This window comes from Manihot esculenta, chromosome 8 (assembly GCF_001659605.2).
Source record: "Manihot esculenta cultivar AM560-2 chromosome 8, M.esculenta_v8, whole genome shotgun sequence".
Classification (NCBI taxonomy): domain Eukaryota; kingdom Viridiplantae; phylum Streptophyta; class Magnoliopsida; order Malpighiales; family Euphorbiaceae; genus Manihot; species Manihot esculenta.
Window position 1 is genome coordinate 2,436,304 of NC_035168.2, and position 26,288 is coordinate 2,462,591.

The 26,288-nt window shown below is 27.6% G+C and overlaps 2 protein-coding genes and 2 long non-coding RNA genes across 4 annotated transcripts; 2 read left to right on the forward strand and 2 right to left on the reverse strand.

The window, feature by feature from the left end:
- Positions 1–884: 884 nt before the first annotated feature.
- Positions 885–2,793, reverse strand: LOC110620103. Its single transcript, XR_002488748.2, has 3 exons — positions 2,593–2,793; positions 2,012–2,097; positions 885–1,305 (listed from the first exon to the last, which is right to left on the reverse strand). It is a non-coding gene; the product is annotated as an uncharacterized LOC110620103 (long non-coding RNA).
- Positions 2,794–4,932: 2,139 nt separating this feature from the next.
- Positions 4,933–6,045, forward strand: LOC110620240 (protein YIPF5 homolog). The gene has a single exon (XM_021763886.2). The coding sequence runs from the start codon at positions 5,086–5,088 to the stop codon at positions 5,836–5,838; it is 753 nt and encodes a 250-aa protein (XP_021619578.1). The 5' UTR covers positions 4,933–5,085; the 3' UTR covers positions 5,839–6,045.
- Positions 6,046–13,827: 7,782 nt separating this feature from the next.
- LOC122724405 lies at positions 13,828–14,665 on the forward strand. The gene is made up of 2 exons (XR_006351775.1): positions 13,828–14,090; positions 14,210–14,665. It is a non-coding gene; the product is annotated as an uncharacterized LOC122724405 (long non-coding RNA).
- Positions 14,666–17,852: 3,187 nt separating this feature from the next.
- LOC110620581 (protein TERMINAL FLOWER 1) lies at positions 17,853–19,002 on the reverse strand. The gene is made up of 4 exons (XM_021764375.1): positions 18,793–19,002; positions 18,619–18,680; positions 18,376–18,416; positions 17,853–18,271 (listed from the first exon to the last, which is right to left on the reverse strand). The coding sequence occupies exons 1-4, from the start codon at positions 18,988–18,990 to the stop codon at positions 18,054–18,056; spliced, it is 519 nt and encodes a 172-aa protein (XP_021620067.1). The 5' UTR covers positions 18,991–19,002; the 3' UTR covers positions 17,853–18,053.
- Positions 19,003–26,288: the final 7,286 nt, after the last annotated feature.

A 26,288-nucleotide genomic window follows, 5' to 3' on the forward strand; every position in this document is an offset into this window, starting at 1 on the left:
GAACAGATGCCAGGATACATAGATATTTTTTTTCCGCATTCTTTTTTATTTTGTTCCGAGGGAATAAACAGATAAAAAAGGAAAGGGAGAGAGAGGGTTTGGGGGGTAGGCTTTTCATATAGATTCTGTTTGATGGGAGGATCTAATCAAAGGTAACGTCATTAGAAGGTTCAGAAGAGGAAGTCAATGAGAGTTTATTGAGTCTGAAAAGAAGTGGTAACCCACAAATATCACCTCATTTATCAGCCGGTTGACCACCATATCTAGATAACATAAAGAATGTCTAATCAAAACACAAATGAATATCCACGAAACCCTCTAATCTCTAGGGGCCTGCGCTTAACTGGCCTATCAGGCTACCAAATCTAGTCACCAACTCGCAAATAAATTAGGAACCGGGAAGGAAGTCCAAGGAATGATGACTTAGATCTTCTTCGAAGACCTAGGAAAGGATCATCTGACGAGAGGACTCAATTCTAAATAACAATGAAATAGAGAAATTCTCTAAGATGATCAGTTCAGTTCCCCTCTAAAAGTTTTATGTAATCTACTCCATGAAGATTTGCAATCTTCGAATATAATTTGATAGATACTCTCTCTTTTTTGCTCTTCTTCAGATCAACATTGACTGGTGCCCATAACGTGCTTACGTTTCACCTACTGATCTTGAGTACAACACATTCATTTTGGGCACAAGTCCCTTTATTTTAAATGCACTTCTAGTAAGTTTCATGGGAAAAATATAATTAAATACAATTTATTAGATACTAATAATCTATTAATTTATTTTTAATAAAATATTTATATACGACTCTTATAAACCTACAAGTGTGAGATAATTAGTGAATTAATTTTTAATAAATTTAATTATTAATAGCTAAATTCTTTTTGCCTACCACCTACTAAATAGATTGACAAAACATATATGAAAATCTCATACTTACCAGCATTCAATTAACCACCCCCTCCCCCAGATACCTATTGACAAAAAAAAAATAGTTAAATTTTTTTGTCATAAAACATGATGCCAAGGCAAAACTTGGATGGCAAAATGTTAAATTAAATGGGCTTTTCATGTAATTTCCATTACTACCATAGAAATCAAGGGAAACAATAATAATAATTGAATCTACTTATTACATTAGGACTGAACATAGAGCTGAATTAATATAATAAATCATGCATGTAGTAGAGATATAAGAGTAAAATGATATTGATCACTATAAGCATCTGCCCACAAGAGCTATTCCTCAAATTTACAGCTCTTCCCTACTCAGAATCCAAATAAGTTGCAACTCGCTAATCCTGTCAACATTTGCATTGTTATAAACAGAACACATTAAATTGCTAACTTTTCCAGATTTTGCCAACTATGATCTTAGTAATTCTTTTTGAACTGATGAACTTATCCATTCGAACAATTATTGATTTAATATTAACAAGTAATATCTCACTGTTCAAGTTTCTTGTTGTGCAGAACTAAAATTTTTGGTACCGCATTAGAAAATTTATTAAGTTTGAAGGGAATAGGACGTCAGGTCCTTGTTAATCTTGTTCCTAACTCCATATGAAAAATCTCTATCTACACAATCCCAGACTCTATATCAACGAACCTTAAAATCCTCCCCCTATCTCACTAGTATTAAACTTAAAATAAAATTTATTAAACTCATTACATTTACCATCTGGTGAGTCGAACAGCCTGCGTTAGTGGGTGCCATTGGCTGGCCTTGCAGAGGCTGCGCAAGAAGGCCTATTAGTTGCTGCAGATCAGCTCTTGGACCCGTAAAAAGAACCTAAAGGGGCAGGTTTGTTAATGTTCGTCTATTTTGCTGTCCTGGCCTTGGACCAACGAGAAAACTCTCCCAATTATACCGAAATTCTAGATATCTCTATTACTTGAAACTGACTCTTAAACATAATTTCAGCATTCGAGGTTAGTGCAGTAGCTCTCACACAAACATTCAAAAAATGTACAACATAAAGCCATAAAATGGAACCAGAGGACTACCTTGACATGGATGCTCAGAAATGCAACGATACGTACTGTAAAGCTCAACGATGTCCTACATCTCCTCTCATCAATCGCAAGAATGCCTACACAAAATATATTCATTAAGCAAGCATAAATTCCCAGCAATAATTCTATTACAAGATAATCACATTAAGAAGTGTCCGTGCTTAAATTTCAAATTTCAACGCATAGATTTCGATTAAGCCTGATTTAGTCCAACGAAAAAATTTATAGCGTGGAAAAATGCTTCTCTCATCGTGTAAAAAATGATGTTACCTAATGGAGAAAGCAGGTATTTAACTTCAAAGAAACAAATCAACGAACAACATATCTACGCGTTCCAAGCTTCACTCATCAATAATTATCAAGTTCATCAAATTTGGCAGGCAAATTCATACTTAGATTTGATTTGTTTCAATGCAATGAAGTCTAGGTCCCATGAAAGCAAAATCAATTTGAAATGATATAGAGGAGAATCACCGAATCAGATAGAAACAAACACCACTTAAATTGAGAACATGATTCATAAATTAGAGAAAATAAAAAAGAATCACGGAGCAAGAATAATCATATTTTACTTTTGAATTTTTATCCATTTGGCGACGAAACTTTTCGTTAATATTTTCCCTTTCTTCGGTTTCTCGGTAGCCAAACGGAGGGAAATGGCTGGTTTTGGCGACTGAAGAAGTGTTGTGAAATCGGGATGATGCACAATTTGTACTTTGGGAACTCTTCTTCGTAATGTATGGTAAGGAGTTGAACGGCGCGCACAAAAAAAAAACGCCCGTCTTCCGCGCCATGATAAATTGTAAGCTATGGCCGAACATTAAAGTTAAATTAACTGTTTAACCTCTATAATTAGTTAATTTTTTATTTTAAAAAAATATATTGAAATATTTTTAACATTTTAAAAAGTTTATTTATTAATTTTTTTATTAATTTTGATCATTTAATATTTTTTAAAAAATAAAATATTTTTAATTAATTAATTTTTTTAAAACTATATATATTAAATAATAAAATATTTACAGTTAAAATTAATAAATTTATTAATCAGTAAATTTTTTAAAATATAGTAATATTTTAATATATTTATAATAAAAAATTTATTAATAAATTTTATTATATTATAAAAATTAAATAATAATTTTTTTATATTAAATAATAAATCAATAACAATCGGTTATATTCTATAAGTAGAGAAGTAAATCTTTAAAATCTAATTAATTCATATTTTTTTATAATAAAATATAATTAATTTCACATTAATATTGTCATTTGAATTACTACGGTTAAGATGATTATTCAGTGAGTTTCATTTCAATCAAATAAATTAAAAATTAAAATTTTAATATTCATAAATATTAAATTAAATTAATTTTAAAAAAAAATAAATTAAATTAAACCGATTTAATTCAATTTAATTTATTAAATGGATTAAATTTTTTAATAAATTTTTTATTTTTTATATTTTAAAATTTAATTAAAATATTTTTAATTTTAATTATTGTTTAATTTCTTTATATTATTAAAAATAATATATTATTATTATCGATTAATTTGATTCAATTTTTTTAATTTTTTTACTAAAAGAAATTCAAAATAAATCAAATTTTTTAAAATTAAAATAAATAAAAAATCAATTTAAAATTTTAAATTAGTAGAATAAAATTATAATTTGAAAATATTATAAATTTAATTTAATTAAATAAAAATTTAATTAAAATTATTTAAAATTTATATAGCATATTTATTAAAATTTTAAATTATAATTAATATTTATTTATTTAAATAAATAAATAAATATTGTGATACCGAAATACTAAATTTTTATATAAAATGATATTTTATAAGGCGGCATTAAAAAATTTTTAAAAAATTTTTAGAATTTATAAAAAAAGATATAGGGTTAACGCTTAAAATATTTTTCATTCTCAAATCTTATGATTCTAAGATTTTAAATAAAATTTGTGATGATTTAATTAATTATTTTTTAGCATTCACAAGCTTAATTTGTGATAAATGCATATGAAAGATATGAGATTCTACTATCTTAATTTTTAATTTTCATTTTTTTAAAAAAAAATTATATTTTTATAAAAATTATTTTTTTTTTTTTAAATTGTTTTTTTCATTTGAATGTGTTTTATATTAATAAAAAAATTTATTTTTTTTTTCCGAATTGAATTCAATAAACAACAAATATCACTTAAAATGAAACTAGACAAAACCATAATAAAATTTCACAAATTCACCATCCGCAAGGGCAGGTTTAGGCAGAGGAGCCCTGACCTTGCAAAAGCTAGTTCCCACTTTCAGTCACTTCCCATTTCTCTCCCTCAGTCAAATTTAAGTCGAAAAAAAAAAAAAAGAAAATTTAAGAAATTTGACCTTCTCTTAAGTAAGAAATTTGACATTTTTAATTCTCCTCAATTTGCCCTTTTTGCCTGTAAAAAATCTGTTATGCCCCTAATATGCACAAGCAAAATCACAATGCGATGGTTCGTCTGGTGCCGTTTAAGATGATTATTAGATTTAAATTAAAAAAATTTATTAAATTGAATTAATTTAAAAATTTAATTCAATTTGATTTAATTTTTAATTTTTAAAATTTTAATTATTTCAGTTCGATTCAATTTTAATTAAAAAATTAAATTAAATTAATTAGTGATAATAATATATTATTTTTATTAATATAAATTTATTAAAATTATATTAAAATTAAAATATTTTAATTAAATTTTAAAATGATAAAAATAAAATAAAAAAATTATTAAAAATTATTAAAAATTTAAACTGATGAAATTAAATAAAATTAATTTTTTTAATTTAATTTTTAATTAAAATCAATTTAATTTAAATTTTATAAATATTAAAAATTTAATTTTCAATTTATTGGATTCTATTTTAAAAGGAACCCACATAACCCATTCCATATTCCATACAAGAATCTCCGTACTTCCTCCACTTCTCTTTTCGGAGTCCAAATCCAAAACCCTATACTATTCTTCAAAATCCTTACGACAAAACCCTGATAACTGATTTACTTCTGGCTTTGCAATAAAAAAGTTATGTCGAAGGAATTCGCGGTGCCGCCTGTTATTTTTCCTTCCGGCGGCAACCCCGCGGTCGGTGCAGCCTCCAACACGCAGCAACGCCGGGTTCCAATTGTACCGTTTCAGCCTCCAAGACCTTCAAACTCCGGAATCCCCTTCATGTCATTTGACATTGGTTCGACCTCAGCATACGGCGCGGGTCCCATTGGCGGTGGGCTTACAGCATCATCCGGCGCTGCGAACTTCGACGACGAAGAGCCACTCCTCGATGAGCTCGGCATACATCCTGATCAAATCTGGAGCAAGACAAAATCAATTATGAATCCCTTCCGTGTCAACCCCACAGTCCACCAAGATTCGGATCTATCTGGTCCATTCTTCCTCTACTTCTCTCTTTGCTTATTTCAACTACTCGCCGGGAAATTCCAATTTGGTGTGATTTTGGGCTGGATTGTGGTATCCTCGATTTTTCTATATGTGGTGTTCAATATGTTGGCTGGGAGGAATGGCAATTTGAATCTGCATACGTGTACCAGCGTTCTTGGCTACTGTTTACTGCCGGTGGTGATGTTATCGGCTTTTTCTCTTTTCACGCCACAGGGCGGGCCAATCATCTTCATAATCGCAGGGGTTTTTGTCATTTGGGCAACTAGGGCTTGCACGAATCTAATGGTGGCCGTGGCTGATGGTGGAGAGGAACATCGTGGATTGATTGCGTACGCTTGTTTCTTGATTTATACTCTGTTTTCGCTGCTTGTTATATTTTAATGAGAATAGTGTACAATTTGGAATAGGATTCGATTTTCTTTTCTGTAGTTTAAAGAAATTGTAGTTTGGGTTGGAATTATTTTTCCCAGCTAAAGATGAACATAAAATCTAATATGCGCTGACATTTGGTATCATGATTTTCTGGTTAAACAGTATATTGTAGAGATGAGAAATACCTGAAAATTGACGCTGATTTCCCTTGGTTCATTTTCTTAGACTTGAAATTAGAATGTGTACTGTAGTGCATAAAAAATTTCACACTGTCCCCTGAAAGAAAATATTGAGGCTGATGCACTTGTTCTTTGCCAGTTCTGTTACTTTGTCGGTGATTGGATCTGTGAGAGCTTGGTTTTAAACAAACTGATTTAATGAATTAATGATATATACAAATGCAAAATTACGTGAGTGAACAGGTCTTATATTGTTGTGAGGATGTTGTTAGAGATGCATTTGTGGGTCAAGTATACAAGAGGCATGGACAACATGGGAATGATGAAGCTGTTTGCAAACGAGTAGATGAGATATGATTGGCAATTACCAGCTTTATTATTCAGTAGATTAAGGTTTATCTTTGAAGCAGATTAGGATTTATCTATTTATTAGGTTAGGATCAGTAGGAATTTATGTTTTAGCATTGTTCTTCAGCTAGTTTAAAACTTTATTGTATATCCTTAGGATAGAGTGATCATTTGCTATAATCTCTATATAAAGAGTTTCAAATTTCAATAAAAGCAATCTAGCAATTCATTCCAATCTTTATGAGATCTAAGACTCTCTCCAACGAGAATGAGGTAGTGAGTTCCCTCCATTGAGTTAAGTTCAACATTCATCATTGGGCGAAGAGGCAATCGTGGGAAGTCAAAGGCTTTGGCCGTTAACTAACCTTTGACATGATCTTTTACAAAGACCCATAACAAATTGTTATTAGAGCCTGACGTCATGGGAGATTCTGATTAGCAGGACAAGGTGGAAAATTTCATACTCGAGACAAATTCTTGCGTTCGGGAGATGCAAGAATTACACACTAGGGTCGAAACTCAAATTGCTGAATTATCTGACAGATGCGAGATCTTCTCAGCCAATTAGGGGAACCTTCCAGTTTTGGAAGGGCAAAAATAGCAACCAGGGAGGCTCAAAATCGAGCAGACTACAAAACTGAGGGATGCCTAGGAGCAATGGTGGTTCCTCATTGTACCAAACTGGATTTTCCTACTTTTGACGGGATCGAGGACCCATTATGCTGGCTGAATAGGTTTCAACAATTTTTTCATAATGAGTGACAGAGGCCAATAAAATTGTGCTTGTTGCTTTTCACATGTTAGGTGAAGATCAAATGTGGTACATGAAGCTGGAGCAAGAGGAACCAGGTTTAACATGGGCTTCTTTAAAAATCATTGCAACTTGCATTTTGGACCTCCATTAAGAAGCAATCCATTGGGAGAGTTGGTCAATTTGGAACAATTGGGCACAATGGAAGAATGCCAACGCCAGTTCCAGTCATTGTTGGCAAGAGCAACAACAGTTTGCCTTGATCAACAAGTAGATCTTTTTAATGCTAGCCTAGTTATAACTATTGGAATGGACGTCGAATTGCAAAATCCACGAAATTTAGCAACAATTATGGATCTCACTAGAGCTTATGCAAGAACACAACAACTGGAACAAGGATTTAAAAACAAGTGGGGGGCGTCTGCTTAAGCAACTCTTGAAACGCAGGTGCTAAGAACTACAGGAAGCATGACAATTGAAAATTCTAACAACGTTTGGAGTGTCGCTGAATGGAGCAGAACTGGCAGAATGAAGGGCTAAAGGCCTTTTCTATAATTGTGATGAACCTTATACAACTAGACACCAAATCAAAAAGGCTATTTTGGTTGGAGATGACAGATCCAGAATTATTTTAAGGACTTAAATGAACCTTAATTTCCTCGACCCAAATTATTTAGTAGTAATATTCAAGTTATTTAGTAGTAATTAAGATATGATTTATAATTTACCAACTTATTTGGTAATTTACCGATGTGATGAACCTTATACAACTAGCACCAAATCAAAAAGGCTATTTTGGTTGGAGATGACTGATCCATAATTAGAGATTTCAAGGACTCAAATGAACCTTGAATTTCCTTAATCCACCTTGAATTTCCTTAATCCAAGTTATTTAGTAGTAATTAAAGTATGATTTATAAATTACCAACTTATTTGGTATAAATTATCAACTTTCTCTAATTTCTGGACCCTTGATATTGTAGTTCCGCTAGTACTTCCGGTTTCACCTTATCTCACATGGGTACTCTTTTTCTTGTAGCTACTCGCTCCACACAATTTTTCTGATCCAAATAACTTTTCACTTCGTCTTCCAAAATTTTGAACTCACTTTTAACTTGATCCAAAATATATTAACCCAAATTATTTAATAGTTATTAAGTTAGAATTTATATATTGCTAATTTTAACTCACTTTTCACTTAATTCAAAATATGTTAATTTAAGTTATTTAATAATTATTAAATTAGAATTTATATATTACTAATTTTATTGGTATTTTATCGATGTGAAAATCTTCCCGCATCAAGAAGCTGGACATTACGCTCATGGTTGTCCAAAATGATCAGTATGTATGGTGTAAGGTTTTTATTGGATTTCTAGGATCTGATTGTGTTGTTTTAACTCCAGTTGTGCATTAAAATCTTGTATTGTTGATCTATTCTGTTTAGAGATGTTTCTGATGTTCTGTATGCGTGAAGTTTTAGCTCTTATGAGCCCAGGAGGATCATAATCTGTACATCCTTTAGTTGCTACAAGGAAATAGTATTAATGAATTTGTGTGTCATCTTAGGTATGTTTTTGGCCCTTGCTCTTGAGTGAACTTTTTCAAGGAAGTGTATTAAGGGTTATGTTCCTTGCACTAAAAAGGTGTTTTGGTTTGGCTACTTGTTTTGATTAAAATATACTAATTTATAAGTCAATTTAGAAACAAATAGTTGACCATTTGGTAAAACCATTTAACAGTTGCTTTTAAATAATGTAAGTTTTTGGTAGTGCTCAAAAATAAATTAATCTATCAAAATGACTAAAAAGAGTAGGTATGATAACTAATAAACTTGATTATTATCACAGTGTAGGACTTTTAATTTGTATAACATTCATTATATATATATGATTTTAATTTATGGGTAATAAAAACAAGTCGATTCATTCTCAAAATTATGAGATTGAGACTCTCCTTAATGAGTTTCTTTCCTATTTATCACCTATTATCAATATTTATTTTCATTTAGATAAGGATAGATTCTTTTTTATTATCATCATTTTTTATCCTTATCTAGATTAGGATAAACCATCTTATTATTATCAATTTTTATTATTATTTAGATTAAGATAAACTTTCTAGTTATTATCGTACTATTAGACTTTTAATTTGTTAGGAACTCTTATATTATTATATACTCTTCATTATATATATATATGGTTTTAATTTATGAGTAATGAAAAAGAGTAGGTTTGTTCTCAAACTTGTGAGATTAAGACTCTCTTTCCTTGAGACTCGAGGAGTTAAAAGCACTCTCTAATGAGCTCCTTCTATGTTTATCATTTCGTATCGCGATTCCTGACTCGAGATTATAACTACTTAGTATCTGAGCTAATCATCATGGGAGATTTGACAAACTCAAGTGAGGAATTGAAACCTTGCTAATGATAATTGCTACAAAGACTTGAATGCTACTACAAGAGTAGCAATAGTAGTTTGAATAAAGGCATTCAAAATGAAGATGGAACTGACACTCGAACAGAAGCGCATTTGAATGCAAGCAACAACTAGTGAAAAGTAGTGGATGCAAGATAATTTCTTGTTCTACCGTACAACCTACAATGGTTTCTTTTGGCATCACAAAGGAATCATTTGGCACTAATGAGAGCAATATGTCAAATTCCATATTAAAAAGTATTCTATTGATTAAAAAGTTCACCATATTAGAAATGGCAAAAAACAGGGCCAAAGGTCTTCCTTATTATGGCAATGAACTTCGTTTTGTTGGTCATTAATGCGAGAAATTGTTTGGGTTGGAAATGGAGAATCTAGAGCATCAAATGCTTATAATAGAAGATGATGCCCCAAATCATTTTAGCCAAAATTATCTAGAATTTAAGCGTGTGAACAAGTTTTTTCTCTAAGAATTTTTATTATTATTTTAGGATAAATTTTTTTTATTATTATCATCCATCTTCGTTATTATTTAGATTAAAATAAATTATTTGATTATTGTCAATCTTTATTATTGTTTAGATTACAATAAACTTTCTAGTTATTATTGAACTGTAGTTCTTTTAATTTGTCAAGAACTTTTATGCTAATAACTTTCATTATATGTATATGGTTTTAATTTATGAGTCTTGAGGGGTCAAGAGCTCCTTCTGATAAGCTCCTATGCAAATGGATCTAAAAATTTTTGGATTTCTTAGCTTTCAATACCAAAGCACTGCACGATATGTGTGAAATGCTTAATTTACAATTAACGTCTCACTGCATGATAGTAGTATTGTCTCTATTGGTACTCGGTTAATATTAGTTGGTTTTTGTGATTTAGTTTGTGCTGTTAAGAGGTCTGTCTGTGTTTATAGCCATTTTTCTATGGCATGTAATTTTTAATGGTCTTACTTGTTAAGAGTAGTGTTGCTCTATTTTAATGAACACAATTAGGCAGGTCTGTAGGGCCAAAATTTTCTTCCTATAATGCTTTTGTTCTGTCTAATGTGAAATTCTGTTTTACAGGTTAGGTGTTCTGAAAAGTTATCTTTGGTTCTTGTTTAGCCTTAACGTAGAATTACTGGGAAAATTGGTGTCTATGGAAATTGGGAATTTGGAAAATTGTTTTGGTGTATTCTCCAACTTGATTACTAATGGTTTAGGTTTATGGTTATATATGTCTATGATGTGCTGTGTGGAGATTTGTATTACTATAATTTGATCTGTGTCAATCTTTCTGCTATTGCTTATTGGGGATAGAAATCACAAGTTTAGGCTCTTTGATTGCTTAAATATTGGAAAAAGAAATTGCAACAATCCTGGCTTTTAATTTCGCCAAGTTTGTCTATAGAGTATAGAGGACAGGCAATTGTATACAGTCTAGTTATCAAACGTGATGTGTGAAAATACTACTGTCTGTTTGGAATGAAGTTGAATTTGTTTTTGTTATTCGATTGAAAGATCATGCAACAGTAGCATGATATGAAATTCTAGTTCCAGTGCATTTCTAACGGACATGATGGCACATTAAGTGAGATAACTGAGGCGGTTAGAAAGAGATGTGTGTGGTAATTTTTGATGCTGCCGGCAATGTGTCCTAGGCCAATTTTACTGCATGCCATATATGGTGGATGAGCGTTTAGAAATGTACTTGGATTTTTTTTTTTAATCAATGTGTTGCTAATCATGTGTAGTTTATGTGAAACTTGGAGATCAGAAAAATCATACTTTTGATCATATCCTACAATATTTAAGTGTTGCAACAATTGTTGATTGTAAGTTGAACAACCGTTGAATGAAAAGGTTCATGGGTCTATTCTATTAGTTGGTGAGATGGGATTTTCTGAGCTTCGATGCTGGCGGAAAAGGTCATGGAATGGATATTGTAGTGGTTGCCAAATGCCAACAATATTTTACTATATTGGATTGGAGAAAGTGCACATCTTCTCTTCTGTTGAAGGGGTTAGATCTGCTTCTTTTGATTTTTGACTTCCATTTTAATGGTTTTGGTGCTAGAAAAATTAGCTGCTCTCCTCTTGCAAATTTTAAACTTGGACTTTTTCAAATTATTTCAATAAATTATAACTTCTTTTAGGATCTTTTTTCGCAAAAATAACTTGTCCATAAAAAAATGTTTTTCAAGAAAATAGTTTATATGTGTGGAAATTTATATATGCTCATAATGTTAACAAGTTAAATAAATTGTTTTTTTATTAAATATTTAATTTTTCTTTAATTTGCATAAATATATTTAATTTTTATTAAATTTAAGTGTTTTAAACTGAAGGAAAATGTAGAAAATATTTTTCTGAGTCTTAAATTAAAAATTATGTATCTGACCACTGTTGTTTGTGCCCTTTTTCTTCTGCCTTCTCATCCTAACGGTAGCTTGTAAGTTCAAATTTAACCGATACTTTTTAAGTTCCGTTTATTACCAGTATTTCTTAATTCGATTTTTCATGTATTCTGATTGGGAATTAAGCAGATCGATAGCACCACCATACACGTTAGGTTAAATTTGGAGAAGCTGCCAGAAGAGAAATATGTTCCTATTTTGAAAACTGAAGCTTTAAGTTCAGTTTGACTGTTGTGGATTTGTTGAAAAGCGTTGTACTTACCACCTTCCCAGCTCCCCACTCCACATATGCAAACCATTATATATAAACTCCACAAACACCAGAGCTCAGCAACTCTACAATGGCTTCTGCATTTCTCAAAGATCCTTCTACAAAAGCTATGGAAGATGAAGAAGAAGAAGAGCTTTTCGAAATCGATCTAGAGTCGGTTGACAGAATCCCTCCGCCCCATTACTGGGAAAGCTACTTCACAGCAACAGGCAGTGCTCTTCTTGCAAATTGTTTATTGCCAATTGCAGATGTTTCCAATGCTGTTCCAACCACATCTACTTTGTCTTTGGCTGATCACCTTTTGTTCTTCAGGATTCATAGTCCCTGTCAGAATTTCCATGACCTTCTGGGAAACACCACCAAGGACGTCAGAACATAATATGTCCCTATATATACACACGCAGGCTAAATGCATTAATTAAACCATTGAGTTTTATGTAAACAAATTAGTTAGCATCTTAATCTTGCCATTCTGCTTTATAAATGTGTAATTACATAATCTCTATACATGCAGATTGAGTTATTAGAGGTTAAATTGTCACACTTTATAAAGTTTAAATGTTTTTTAATTATAAGGATTAATGGTTATATTTTTAAAAATGTTAAGTATGAAATATATTTACCAATTGAAACAGAATCTTTATAATTGTTACCAAATGCATTCCGACATTACTTTGACCATTAAGAGAATACTGAAATCGCCACGCAGATGAAATGTTTGACTCTAACCATTCTTTAATGTAATCTTTTAAGTAACTCCCAAATTTAACTTCAATTAATTTTATTGTGTGGTTTGATATGATATTTAAAAATTAATTAAAAATAATTTTAATTAAAATAAATTACATTTTAATTTTTAAAATTTTATAAAACATATAATTTAGTTCAAATATTTATAAATTTTAGCTATAAAATTTTATTTTTTAATAAAATAGTTTCTTTAATTATAATTTATTCATATATTTTTTAAATTAATTCCTGAATATTATAATTATTTATGAATAAATATTTATATATTTTTTCAAAATAATTTCATATGTTTATTAAATTTAATATTTTAAAATAAATTAATAAATAAAAATATTAGTTCAACATGTATCTAAATTCAAATTCAAATTCTACTTTAAATTTTTTATTTTTAATAATTTTTTTATTAATTAAGAAAAAATGAAGACATTAGATTTTTTTATCTTATTTATATTTTATTATTTTTCATATGTAAAATATTAAAATTTAATGAACAGATAGATTAATTTATAAATATAAAAATTTATTAATAATTATAATATTTAAAAATTAATCTATAAAAATATAAAGATTAATTTTAATTAAAGATATAAAATTTAAATTAAAAAATTATTTTATTAATCAAATAAAATTTAATAGAATAAATTTAAAATACAACAACTAAAATATATATTTTATTAAATATTATTGAGTAAATTATAATTTATTAATTAGAAAATAAACTAAACAAACACAAACTTAATTATATATGTAACTCACTTAGTAGACAGTCCTACTTTCCCATTTCTTATTAAAAAAGGGAAAAAAAAAACCATCAAATAAATTTCACAAATTACAAACTCATTTATTTCCTTAGGATTTTATTTGATAAAAAAAATAAATTTGGGGTCTTCCAAAAAGCGATATAAACCACCTCCACCTCCCTTGCCGGTTCCTCCAGGTCACGTCTCTGCCATGCCTCCCGCATCGGTGGTAAGATCTATTTCAGCAGGGGCATCCTCACAGATGTAAAGGTCTCGAGTTTGAGTTTATTGGGAGCATTTAGGTGGATTCGGGTTTCGGATTATAGGTATTCCAAATCAATCTCTTGGCTTTCGATTTTCTGCTGCTTCTGCTTCTGCTTCGAGGAAGGTGATACAGAAACAGAGATGAAGAGACCTATTTCTTATTTCTTACTCAAATGATTTAATTTCTGGTCCTCGATTAATATTCTATTCATTTTGAATTGTTATTGTTAAATTTGGGTTCAGAAAAAAGCTTTCCTTCAAAGATGAAGCATATTTATGTGGCTAAACAGACTGCTAGTGGAACACCAATGGCTTCATGAACAGAATATTAAATGGATTTCTGGTTTTAGAAGTAGAAAGCAGCAGAGACTGAAGCATCTTTCCAGTGAAAATTTTGTTTTTGTTTTTGTTCTAATTTTTTTCCCAAACAAAAATTTTGGGAAGGGGGAAGTTTGAGATTTAGATCTCTGAATTGACATGCCAGTCTTTCAGGGTAAATTTGATAGAGCGGGTTGAGCACGTCCATTCTGTATCTTGTTATCGGGTGTAGTTTGCTGGTTGGCTCGATTATGTTATTTCCAAATATTTGTGTGCTAGCTAGGATTAATATTATATGACACATGCTTGGAATGGAACTAGTAATTGCACTTTCTCTTTGATTCCTTTAATGTCGAAGTATTTCTTCCTTTTGCTGCTTTATATACGTCTTGCGTTGTCGAGGCTTGTGGTTGAGGAATTGGCTCTCTTCCATTCCATCTCGAGATTTTGTGAGTCGTTTTTTCTTTTTTTTTTTTTTCTTAAGTTTTGCCTTTTATGCTTTCTATATATCATATATATATATATATGTGTGCTTATTGGGGCTTATCTGACGGGTGCTAAGATCCGTATTGAGGATGCCCCTGCTGATTCACTTGATCATGTTATTACCATTATTGTGTAGAATGCTTGTTTCGAAACTGTCGTTTTCTAGTGAGAATGGTGGGAGTGATGGTGCGGTTAGTAACGTGGATGTTGGTGAGCAGGAGGAGCTTGATATGTCCAAGGCGCAGGAGGCTTTGGTTAAGGTTTTTGAGAGGATTTTGGAGGTGGCGGCGAAGAGTGATGGGATTGGTGTAGCGGGTGGGGGGTTTCGTGTAGACTATATATAATGGATACTGGAGGAAAGCATCCTTCATCCCACTTTTGAGGGTATTGTGGATAATAAAAATTATATATTCATTAATTAATGATCATTCACAGTAAGATTTTTAATGGAGGATCATTTTGTTAGACAGAAATGAAAGCCGGAAGTTAAATTGTTATACAAAGTTTAGTGAGAGGTAAATTTGTAATTTCTGTCAAATCTCAAAAATATCTTTATAAATTACCCTAAAAAATATGTCAGAGTTACGACCTGCTATTTTCATGTACAATTAGATTGATTTTGATGTCTTATATATATATATATATATATATATATATATATATATATATATATATATATATATATATATATATAATATTTTAATTATACGAAATTCAATAAAATATATATTTATATATTTAATTGGATTAATTTTTTTTTATGATATATAATTACCGTTCACTCGTTATTATGTAAAATTGTATGTATGGATTATACCATTTTCATCATTAGATTATTATTTAATTTTTTTCGATACCATAGATGGGTACGAACTCGAATGTATAGAACCTATTATCCACCAATCAAATCAATTGAGCTGGTTCTCTCTACAATGAATTTGAATTCTATTTTATCTGATTTATTTGCACAAGATTAAAATTGTTTGTTAGTGAATGGATCCACATAATAGGTTTTAATGAGACTACAGTCAGATCTCTCTATATTTTTAATTGTAACCGAATCTTTGATTAATTATATAAACTAAAAGTAAAACATACAAATTATTGGCACAGGAAAAAACAATAAAATGGAAAATAAATTACATTCATTTAAATCAAATCATTCAAAGCCATATTCAACAATACTGAATGTTATAATAATTAATAGTTAATTAAATATTGTGAGAAGTGATTTTTTTTAAATCTATTTCATCAACTATTAATATTAGTATTTTAAATTAGTTAAAATATTAAATATTACTTATCTAAAATGTTATCCAATAATACGTAAATCAAGTAAATAAACTCAAAAAGTTTATATTAGTGAGGATAACGACAGCAGCGCTGCCCATACCATCTACAATCGCCTCAATCTCTACATAAGAAAAGATAACCTTCAGGAAATTTCTTGTCTCCCTCAGATAAAGCATAGAAATGTTGAAAACACTCTAAAAAAGAAGAAGATGGAAGCCCCAAAGTAATGACATAGAGCTCGCCAACTTCTTAATTTCACTTAGCGGATAGGAATCAACAAGCAACAAACTCCACAAAAGCAAAAACCAATTTTCGACCCATGGATCTAAACGGAAAAACTTAATTATAAAACTCAAAAGAAAGCTTTCAATTGGTAGTGAGTCTTTGATCAATTCGATCAAAAATAAACTAGAGATGTTTTGCCAGTCTGAGTTTTGCTTAAACTCAACGTGGATGGATCTTAGATGAGGATGAACAAAATGGGATTTGGAGGAGGTCTGTTTCGAGACTCCAACGGACAGTGGGGAAAGGATTCTTGGTCTTACTGGGACGAACTACAACTGTGGGAGCCGAAATCTGGACAATTCTCGAAGGTATTATTATTGCCGAACAGATGCTGATCAACAACCTGATCATTGAGACCGATTGCATGGAAGCTTTGGATACCCTTAATTTATAATAGCATTTATCTCAAGTTAGTTAATTTCAGGCACTTATACTTAATTTATTATTACAAATCCATTATCTTTCTAATAACTTTCTTTTTTTTTTCAAAAAAAAATTATTTTTTACGCTTTTAAATTGTTATTTAGATTTACATATATAAATTTATTAATAAATTTTATTTTTTAAATTAAAATTAAATAATAAAAATAAATTATCTTATTAGAAAATATTTTTTACAAAAGTAGTTTTTAAATTTAAGTTATTTTCAACAAAGAAATAGCACTTAAAGTAAATAAAATGCTAAATTTTATATTTAAGTTTAAATAAATCTCCAACTTTATAAAAATATTATCTTTTGATAATAAAATATTAATTTTGCATTTGTAAATATTAAAATTATTTACTTTGTTGATTAATACAAATTTAAAATGAAAATAAAAGTTAAAGAATAAAAACAATAAATAATTTTAATAATTAAAATTATAGACAATGATATTTATGAATATATTTTATTAGATTATCATTTATTTAAACTTAAAGATAAAATATAGGATTTTGTTTGATGAAAAAAAAAAATTGTACTTTTTTAAATTTGATGGAATCTGATAGGAAAAAGGAAGAAAAGAAATTTGATGGAAGAAAATAATAAAACAATTTCTAAAAATAGAAACCATAGTCTTGTCGATGTTGGCATTATTTGCAACATGATAAAAGATAAGATACAATCTAGCACGGTATAACATATGCCACAGATATACGAAAACCTGCCATCTTCATGTACAGCCAGATTGAATTTGATGTGATTTTTTTTTATTAAAAAAAAAAAAAAACTGTATTATTGAATCCACCTCAACCGGAAAAAGGTAATGTATTTTTTATATGGGTCTTTTTATATGGGTCATTGGCACTCTTTCTCGTAAATTAATTTTTTAAATTGATTTTAAGTGAATTAAGTCTGATCTAAATTTAATATGATATCAAGTCTTTTCTTTCGATATTGAACCTTTTATATTCTGGATAGGTTTATTAAATTACACATCGATTATGGAAGGAAATTTATTTATAGCACCTTCGAAAAATCAAAGCTAAGAAAAAATTAATCGAAAATAAATTACATCCATTTCAATCAAATCATTTAAGGCCCTGTCCATTAATATTATCTATAAATTACCAAATTTTCAAAGCGGCGTTTAACACAGACACCAAAAGACAATTGACAGATAAAGATAGGTTATAGATTATACATATTTCTGCTGCAAGATGATGGTTGGAAATGAAAAATACTTTTATATTATTTAATTATGATGATGAGCAGCAGAAGTACTTAGCGTCTTCTTGCAGCAGTTTCTCTTTGAGCATTGAAGTAAACAGCAGCAACCGGAGGACCAAGATCATTTTCAGCTGCAAAGTTTCTAGTGCTGAAATTATCCCTTGAAGCAGGTGGATTGATTGTCTGTCTTCTTTTTTGCCTGAATAGTAGATACACAAACCTGTGAATCCCTATGTTAGGCCTTGGAATTTCATAGCTCACCACCTCCCTTCCTGTTATAAATTTTTGTAAAAAACAGATCCCATATCAGTCAACAAATAACTTTTGTCAGTTTCATTTGCTAATCCGCCAAAGGAAGTAAATGAAACTCACTTACCAAATGTAGCATCTGTTGTCCCTGGGATGTTGCTCACTACCCTGTAACAATGCTAATTCTCAATTAGCTGTTAACTGTTTTAACGGCTGGTAATACGATTTTATTTTTTTAATAAAATAGTCATTATTATACCGTAACCCTTCTCCCTTGTCTAGTTTTCATTTTTAGAGATGGCGAGAAAATTTAGTTATTTAGTTATTTATTCTATATAACATCTTTGAGAAAAGAAAAATTTAGGTTTACCAGTGCAAATGCTCCCTCAAATAAGGATCACTAGGACCAGGAACATCTGGGTCTGTCATAACCTGATAAAAAAAATGAGAAAATTACATTCACAACAAGCTAGAAATTTTGCAAGGAAATGTCTTAACAAGAAAAACAAAAAAACTTAAAAAGAAATCAAAAAATGCAAAGTACCAGTGTAAAGAAAGATCTCATGTCACCTCCCTGGACCTCAACCTTAGGTTTGGCAACAGCTGTGGATGGATAGAGCTCATATCCATTGCAAACTTGCCTGTTATTGTAAGTGACACACATTTTTACTTCTGGTGTGAAATAATCAACAACATCTCCTATCACTCTCCCAACAATGAGAGGCTCTATTATTCTTGCCATTCAGACAAAGAAACAAACAGATAATAGAGTGTAGAAAGAAAGAAAGAAAAGCCTCCAATATTTATACATAGTGTCTGAAGAAGTACTCTTCAAATTACAGTTTAGAGCTGCTGGCTAGTTTAAAAGTGATATAATTAGCCATAGAATACTGGAACCTGTCATATAGTTTATAGTCTAGCCAATATTATTTTTTCATATAGTTTATAGTCTATCCAATATTATTTTTTTTAATTTTCTCCTTATCAAAAAAAAAAAGAAAAAACATTCTTGAGTAAACTATAAACGATAACCTAATGATTTATTCGTATACCCTATCACACCAGCTATGAATGTGACTCTTCTCTATTCTCGCACACCGACTTCTCCAAATTAAAATCATAATAATTTTGATAAAACTCTTTAGAAGTATATAAGTCATACATATACCCATTCATAATCGACGTAGAATTACGAAGGATCAACCTATGGAATACGCTCTTGGAAAAACCTGAATCTAAGACCTATACCATAACACACACCCACACCGACTCTCTTTTTTAGACCAAATTATTTATTTTTGTCATAGTTAAGACTGTAAAATCATTAGATCCAATTCAAAAGTATAATAATTTTAACGATACTCTTTGATAGTGTATAAGTTCACATGCACACCTATCTTATAAAATCTATTAAGTCCTCAAAATTAATTTATTTTAATATAATTGGCTCCATCTCATAGTTTTGAAAACGACTCTAATACTAATTGGTTTAAGCCCATTAGTTCTTGATTGATCATATCTTGATTCTATCTTTCCCCGCAATTAGCTGTATCTGGGCTCTACCTTTCTAGTTAGGATTCCCTGGGAAAAAATGTTTTGGAATTATAACATCTAGGGTTAAGCAAATAATAATTTTCAAGCTCTAGCAAGTCTAAGATTATCAACCCTTGTTAGTGGGATTCTAATAGCAATGTTAATACTTCAAAATTCAATAGCTTTAAATAACTTTTAGGTTCCAAATTACCTATTTCAAAATAGTTTATTGAAATTATTTTTAATAATTGGGTATATAATGTATATAAATATCTAATCAAATTTTATACATTATCAATATAAATATGTTCAGAAAATAAATAAATAAAAAACTCTGCAACATGACGTGGGTCCTGGTAATTCTGCACGTTGTCATGTCAGTTTCCATTTAAATACATAAAAAGATAATAAAAAAAACTTGAAATAAAATATATATATATATATATTATGTGAAATTCTCTTCTTAATGAACTTCATAAAATTAGAACAATATCCATTTCTTTTGCAGTAAAAGGGAAAAAGAAAAGGGTTGGGATGAGAAATGACAAATAGTTGAGTGCAGATTTCATGATTTTTATAAATATTTCCTTAATTACATATTTGTAATAACTTTTTATAGTTTTTACTATTTTCAAAGAGATTCTTTAAAAATGGAGCTCAGTTGTTCAGGGCCTGAAGACCTTTTCCCACCACAAATGCCCCTGCCATTGACTAGCTATATCTTCATATAACCGACAAATTTCATTTTTCTTGAAATCTGAACCGAGGATTTTGAACAAATTAAACTCACTATTTTAGTTTGATTTGATTTAATTTTTAAAATTTGTTGTTCTAAATTTCTTCTAAATTCTTTTTAAAAAATTATATAATATATTGTCTAAGATTGGAAAATAAATTTAGTTTAAAGTGATTTTTTTTATAAGTTTGATATTTTTTTTATTTATTTCTCTTTCTTTTCTATTTTATTTGATAATATAATCGTCATTTTATATTTGTATTTCTGTGTTATATTTATGCGGACAAAGACATACCGTGTTTTTATTTTTATAAGAGAGCCATTTAATTCTTTCTGATGCTATTTAAATACAATTTTAAATATCACAGATTTATTTTTTTTGCGAAAACTGATGGATATGTGAACTAAATTGCTTCAAACCGTTCTATTCTGCTCACGAGAACAGACTTTATATATGTATGGAACTTATTCCTTCATTGTATATTGGACGAACATTTAAATTAATTTAATTTTCTTTCGCTTGAACTGTATTAGGTCCACTATCTTAAGGCTTAACAGTCATCAGAATAATAATGCGGAATCGGAATGAAAATCGAAGCTAATTCATCGTAATAAATTTTAACGTTAATCGAAGCTAATTCATCGTAATAAATTTTAACGTTAAATACTTTTTTAAATTTCACCGATAATTTATATTTCTTTTTCATTGTATAATATATATAAGTAAATTGTTTAAAATCAAAACCGACTCATAATTTTAGTTTAACTTAGTTTTGGATTTCAATACTTTGAAAAAAAAAAATTATGTATTGATGTACTCGAATAGATTTCTTTGATTATGACCAGTTGTCAATCTGCAAAACAAAAATTATTAGAAAAAAAATATGAAGTAGCTGTTACTTTATTAACAACCATTTAATGCTAAAGTAAACTAAATGTGGACAAGTGATCAATATTAATAATTTTGAGCATTTAGAATTGGGTATCTTAAATATTGTTTTATAGTTAATTTATAATAACCAGGTTAGTTATTTATTTCTCTTGAAATGTAGGGTTACTGTTACTGAATAAGAGATCATGTATTTATAAAGGTTTTTTTTTTTTTTTTTTATCGCGTTCAATAATTTTCAAGACCTTCAATAGTTAAGTGATAATGACCAAATTCCTCTACAAAGAGTGAGCCTTATTGAGTTATCAAATTGCCTTATTGATCAAGTCAAAAGAGCAATGACCGATCAGCCACATCCAGAGACGGATCCATGTTAGTGCCAAGGAGGGTCACGGATTCTCTTAAAAATTTTAAAATTACGTAGGAATATTTAAATAATTTTACATATAGTAAAATTACTATTAGATCTCTATATATTTAAAAAATTTATTAGTTGACTTTTATTTTAAAATTATTTAATTAAAATATTTTATATTTTATAAAATTAAATTTTTTAATTTTTTAAATAAATCTTTATTCGCCTGTAATATTATTTATTTTATTTAATTTTATTTGTTCATTTTATTTTGTCCCTTTTATTCTCCATTTTTTTCAATTCAAAAAATTTATTTTTTATTATTAAAATTTTAATTTCAATATATAAATATTTTTTTAAAATTATCTATTTATTGCATAATTTAATTTTATATATTATTTTTATTATTAAAAAGTAATTATTTCACTTAATTGATTTCTAATTTATTTATATAATTTAAATTATTTATTAAATTATTTAAATAAAAAGAAATAAATTTTAAATTGTTATAAAAATAAAAGCGTTTATAGTAATGTTTATGAGTTTTATGGACTATTTAAATTTAAATATTATTTTTATAAATAATATGTTAAATTATTTAAATTGAGAAAAAATAAAATAAAAATATTATTTTTATAGCTAATAAATTAGATAATTTAATTTTTTAAAAAATAATTTTTATAATACATATTATATTAAATTATTATATTACTCTAATAATATTATTTTTTTATAATAAGTATTATTAAAAGTTAATTTCATAATAATAGAATGAAAGATCAACTTTGATTATTAAAAAATATAATAAAAAAAATTTATTATTAATATATTTTAATTAATAAAAATAAATAAATTGTAATTTAATTATAATATTTTATTAATTTTTTATAAATTTTTTAAATATATATTTATTTTATATATTTTATTTTTATTAACCATTCATTAAAATTAAATCCCTTGAATAAAATTTCTTAACGATAGCATGTATTATCCAACATGCCGAGTGAAATCTAATCTAATATATAAACGATTAAACGGAAATGGCAAGAGAAGGAGGTGGGGGAATTGCGTAAGCTAACTAGAAGCCAAAGTAGTTGTCTCTGTGTTTGTCGTTGTAACAGCTAGACGTCTTCATGTCATAATTTCTTAACCTGCAACTATATGCACAACACCTGCCATTTTTCATTTCTTCCTTTCTTAAAGTAATCATTCTCTCACTATTCTGCTTCTTTGTTTTTTTCTTTTTCATCCCTCGTTTCTCAATGTTTTGCTGTATCAATTAATATTAATAAGCTGATTTAGTGGAAAATTATGGGTTCTTAGCTCAGTGCATTGCTCTTGCTTTCCTGTGCTGATCTGTTTTCGAATGCCTTTCCAATTTAATTGTATATTAAATTTTGTGTATTTAGTGTTGTGTTATACTTTTCACATATGATTTATCTTGCTTTTATATTAATGGACTTCAACAGGTGTCAATGCTGTAGTGGTGATTTCGGCTGAGTATTATCTTTATTTTCCTTGAGTTTAGTTTGACTCATATGACTGGTTTGCTTTCTTATTTTTTTTATTTAATTTCTGATTAATTTGAATTTATGGTTGAGCCTTTTCTTTTAAATATTTTTTTTGTATATAATTCAACGGATTTTATTAATTGTTATAAACTGAGTAAAAAAATAATTAAAAAAATAAAAATAAAAACACTAATATTGGAGGGGGTGCTGGGCTTATGGACTTCAACTTTCTTGGGAATTAAGCCACAGACGTATTCTTCTGGAACCTCGTTCTGCTGGCTGTGGCTTTTAGTTTGATCAGTGGCGGAGCCGCATCCGGACAGAGGACCACGGGTCCCTAAGGCGTGTGGCATTTGATTTGAAAATTATAAAAAATAAGTCATTCGTTATATTTACGTGTTAAATTGCATAATGAAATATGTCGATCGGTATTAAAAAATTTTATTTTATTTATTAAAAAATTTTATTTTTTTAATAAAAAATTAAAAGAGTAAAATTTAAAAATTTTTAAATTTATTAAAATGAATTTATTATTAAATTAAATATATAAATATAAATATAAAGGTTTTTATATTATAAAAGCAGATAATATATATTTTTCAAGTGAATGTTAACATTAAATAAATTTAATAGTATAAATAATATAAATATAACGTGTAAATAAAAATATTTTAATAGAAAAGTTCTTTATTTTATTTCAGAGATAAAACAGTAATCTTCACACAACGTATAAACAGAAAAATATCAACAAAAAACTAAATATAGTTTTTCACTCGTAGCTAAATAGTCACTCTCTTTAAGAAATTTTAAAAACAAGTTAGATCAATATTTTCGAATTGACACCTTTTAATAAATATATGAAAATAAATTATAAAAAATTTATATAATTCTTTTGATACTATTATTTTATATTAATTTCTACTTTATTTTTAAAAAATTTTCCATTAAAAAATTTATATTTTAATCCTTAAAATTTTAGATTTCTAACTTAAACCATTGACGTCCTCATCGATTAAGATTCTCGAAACTTTTCGATACTTAAAATTTTAGAACTTTTTAAAACTGTTATATAATTTTAACTTAATTTTAAATAAATAAAATTAAAAATTATTATTTAATTTTTAAATTTTTAAAAAATTTATTAATTAATTTTTATTTAAAAATAATTAAATTTTCTCTTTATATTTTATAAAATTAAATTCTTTAATTTTATTGTTGAATTAAATTCTTTAATTTTATTGTTGAAAAATTCATTAATTTATCTTGAATATTCACATTATTTAGTATATATAATTTTAACTATACATATTATTTAATATCTATCAATTTAAATATATATTAATTAATCTTTATTACTAAAACTAAATTAAATGGGCGATTAATTTTTTGACAAATTATTAAATAATATAATTTTATAAAATATAAAAACACTTTACTCAAAATGATTTTAATATAAAAATTAATAGGTTTTAAAAAATTCAAGAATTTAATAATTTTCTCATATATAAAATCACAATCGTAAATATTATTTTTATAAATATTTATTTATTTCTCTAATATTTTTCAATATAAAAAATTTACTTTTATTTTTTAATATTTTAACTTTAAATGTTTTAATTATTTTTAAAAAAAATATTTATAAAGTAAGTTATTTACTTATTATTTAATTTATTTTTTTATACAATTACTTTTTATTGTAAAAGGTGGTAAATATTTTTATTTACTTCTATTTATACAATTAAAATTATATGTTAGGCTATTAAAATTTATTTTTTATAAATTTATATAAAAAAATTTTTATAAGTAATGATTAAATTATTTAATAGGTTTTATGAATAATTTAGATTTAGAAGAAAATGTATAAATGATAAGTTCAGTAGGTTAAAAATTAAATTATTTATTTTTAAAAAGTTATATATATATATATATATATATATATATATATATATATATATATATATATATATAATAAAATTGTGTTTATGTAGGTAACAAATTAAATAATTTAAATTAAAAAAATTTTAAAGTGAGCAAAATAATTTAGCTTGTAAAATTTTATAAATGCTAATTTTCTACTGTTATTTAATTTGAAATTTTTATATATAATATTTATGTAAATAAAAATTTTTCAACAATAAATAAAATTAAAAATGTTATTAAAAATATAAAATTAAGTTCTAATGAAAAGATTAATTAGTAGATTTTTTAAAATTTTAGAAATTTTTTAATATATTTTTTAAAATCAAAACCTTAACTAATAAATTTCTTTATACTAAAAAAATTAAATAATAATTTTTCTAACATAAAATTGTCTCCATGCCCACAAAATCTCGATTATAAATATATACAAATTTGTTATTGTACCCATTTAAAAATAAAATTTTGTTCACACTAATTTGATTTTAATAATTAGTGTAATATTAATATTTATTTTTTATTAGACTTAATAAATTAATAATTACTTTAATTCGATATTTTTTTATACATGTATAATATGACTTATTTGACTCATAATTTTTTTTTTTAAAAAAAAAATCATTTGTCCGAATTAATTAATACTGAATTAAACTCATCAGGATACGTGAATGCAGCAAAATTAAAAATTTTCATTTCATGGAACCCAGCTTTCGGCGTCTCTTCTTTGATGGGCTTCCTCATTATCTAGATTCAAATAGTGTAAACGGGACACGCACATTTTACTTGATAGAATCATCATTTTCATTGTTATAAATGCTGAATGGGTCTATCATATGCGTCCATTAGCATGACAAAGCTCAAGTTAGTGGGAAATATGATGGCATATTGGCTTTCTATTAGTTTACTTTACAGCTTGCACATCCTTTTTGTTTTTTTAATTTTAAGTAGAAAAATTAATGCTAGGAAACCAAACCTAAATTTTATTGCGAGTAATATATTTTTAATTATTGAACCAAATCAGTATAATAGTATATTATGTTTTATATATTTTATAGCTAATTCGATTTTTTTTTTGAAATGAGGATGGAAGAGAATAAAA

Coding starts and splice junctions, on each gene's coding strand:
- LOC110620240 (XM_021763886.2), top strand. CDS start 5,086: ATGTCGAAGGAATTCGCGGTGCCGCCTGTTATTTTTCCTTCCGGCGGC.
- LOC110620581 (XM_021764375.1), bottom strand. CDS start 18,990: ATGGCAAGAATAATAGAGCCTCTCATTGTTGGGAGAGTGATAGGAGAT. Junction 18,681..18,792: donor TGAGATCTTTCTTTACACTG/GTACTTTGCATT, acceptor TTTTTTTATCAG/GTTATGACAGACCCAGATGT. Junction 18,417..18,618: donor TTGAGGGAGCATTTGCACTG/GTAAACCTAAAT, acceptor GCATTGTTACAG/GGTAGTGAGCAACATCCCAG.